Here is a 1,543-nt window from a genome sequence, read left to right as displayed (position 1 = left end):
CATTTGAAACTCCCTCTGCCCAAAACAAAACTGTTGAACGAAAAGGTCGCAGCTGTGTTATTCTCACAATGTTCGAACAGCAGCATCTCAGCGACATCAGTCAAAACTGACTAGACAAGTTGTAACTTCTATTGTTCACTTTTAATTTGTGAGCTTGCACAATGATTTCATTTTTTCCCCCAACCACTTTAAAATGCCAAAAAAAAAAAAATCTCCCCTGTGTGAATAAGTAGAAATAGTAGCTATATCACTCGATATTTACACAGCTCTACCCGCATAAATATTACAGCAGCCTATCCGTACAACCAGAAAAAAATATGGACGAGAATTCTGAGATTTGTTCTCGCCCTCCTTCCCCCACACACCTTTTCCTTCCCCCTTCCTCCAAACGGTAAAGAAGCAAACAAATCTGAGAATTTATTTTCCAGAACTACTTGGCTTGCATTCAATAACAACGCATTAGAAACAAAATAAAGTAAAACAGTATGCTGAATAACACAGAAAGAGAGTAAAGAGAGCTTACATACTGACCTGTATGAGTTCTTTTGTGTATTTTGAGATTCTCTGATCTGGCAAACACTTTGCCACAGCCTGGGAAAGGGCAGGGGAAAGGTTTTTCACCTGTGTGGACTCTGATGTGGTTTACAAGTTTATATTTGGCCTTGAAAGGTTTCCCTTCTCTTGGACACTCTTCCCAGAAACATATGTGATTGGACTGCTCGGGTCCGCCAACGTGCTCCACCGTGACATGAGTCACCAGCTCGTGCATCGTGCTGAAAGTTTTCGAGCATAATTTTTTGGGAGTCTGGTCCAACTCAATCCACTTACAGATAAGTTCCTGTTTGATGGGCTGCCTCATGTAACGAAAGAAGGCACCCGGGCCGTGGTGTGGAGCCACATTGACGTTCAGATTCATGCCACCGTAGCTATGAAGCGAAGAAGCAGCAAAAGGATCTGTCCTGGAGGCTGGTACTTGAGTGAAATGTTCAGACCTGGCGTACATTTCTCCAGGTAACCCCAGTCTTATCTGTCCGTTTAGATGGCCACCTGGAGCTGTATGGGGAGGCTGCTCATGGAGTCCAGTGAACAGAGAGGGATTCCCAGCTTCTGAGTGGTGGTGGTGGTGACCATGGTGTCCAGGATAGCTACCTGTTGTTGAGACAAACAGTCCGTGGTGAGAACTTGCAGCGGGGTGCTGCTCAGTCAGCCCTGGCATGAGTGGGGCCGGCAGGTCTCTGCGTATGAAGAAGTCCCTACCTGCTGCCAGAGCCTGGGCTGGGTGAGAGACGGGGTAAGGGGCTGCTGGTGACTGCGCCGGGCCAAACGCTCCCGTTTGACTAGAGACCACCTCGGCTTGGCCTGCCGTGTGATGATGATGATGATGATGATGATGGTGGTGGTGGAGCTGGTGGTGGGGATGAGGGGCAGGGCTGAGCTTAAGGGCCGCGGGGTGATGCTGAGGAGGAGGATGGTGGCGGTGCCCCGTGTGTTCTGGCCGGAGAGGGTGCAGCCCGAGGCGAGACTCGGCGGTGTGCTCCCCCGG

General features: G+C 49.3%; 1 protein-coding gene across 1 annotated transcript; it reads right to left on the bottom strand.

Annotated features, from left to right (window-relative positions):
* Positions 1-342: 342 nt before the first annotated feature.
* On the bottom strand, positions 343-1,456 carry LOC104505519 (zinc finger protein ZIC 4-like; the record flags this gene model as incomplete). The annotated part of the gene is made up of 2 exons (XM_010158558.1): positions 343-1,149; positions 1,258-1,456. Coding segments are annotated over 2 exons (903 nt in total), but the record flags the coding sequence as incomplete, so codon positions are not given.
* Positions 1,457-1,543: the final 87 nt, after the last annotated feature.

This window comes from Eurypyga helias, unplaced genomic scaffold, assembly GCF_000690775.1.
Source record: "Eurypyga helias isolate BGI_N326 unplaced genomic scaffold, ASM69077v1 scaffold36599, whole genome shotgun sequence".
Lineage (NCBI taxonomy): Eukaryota > Metazoa > Chordata > Aves > Eurypygiformes > Eurypygidae > Eurypyga > Eurypyga helias.
The sequence above is the reverse complement of the archived record's forward strand: the minus strand, read 5'-3'. Positions and strand labels throughout refer to the sequence as shown.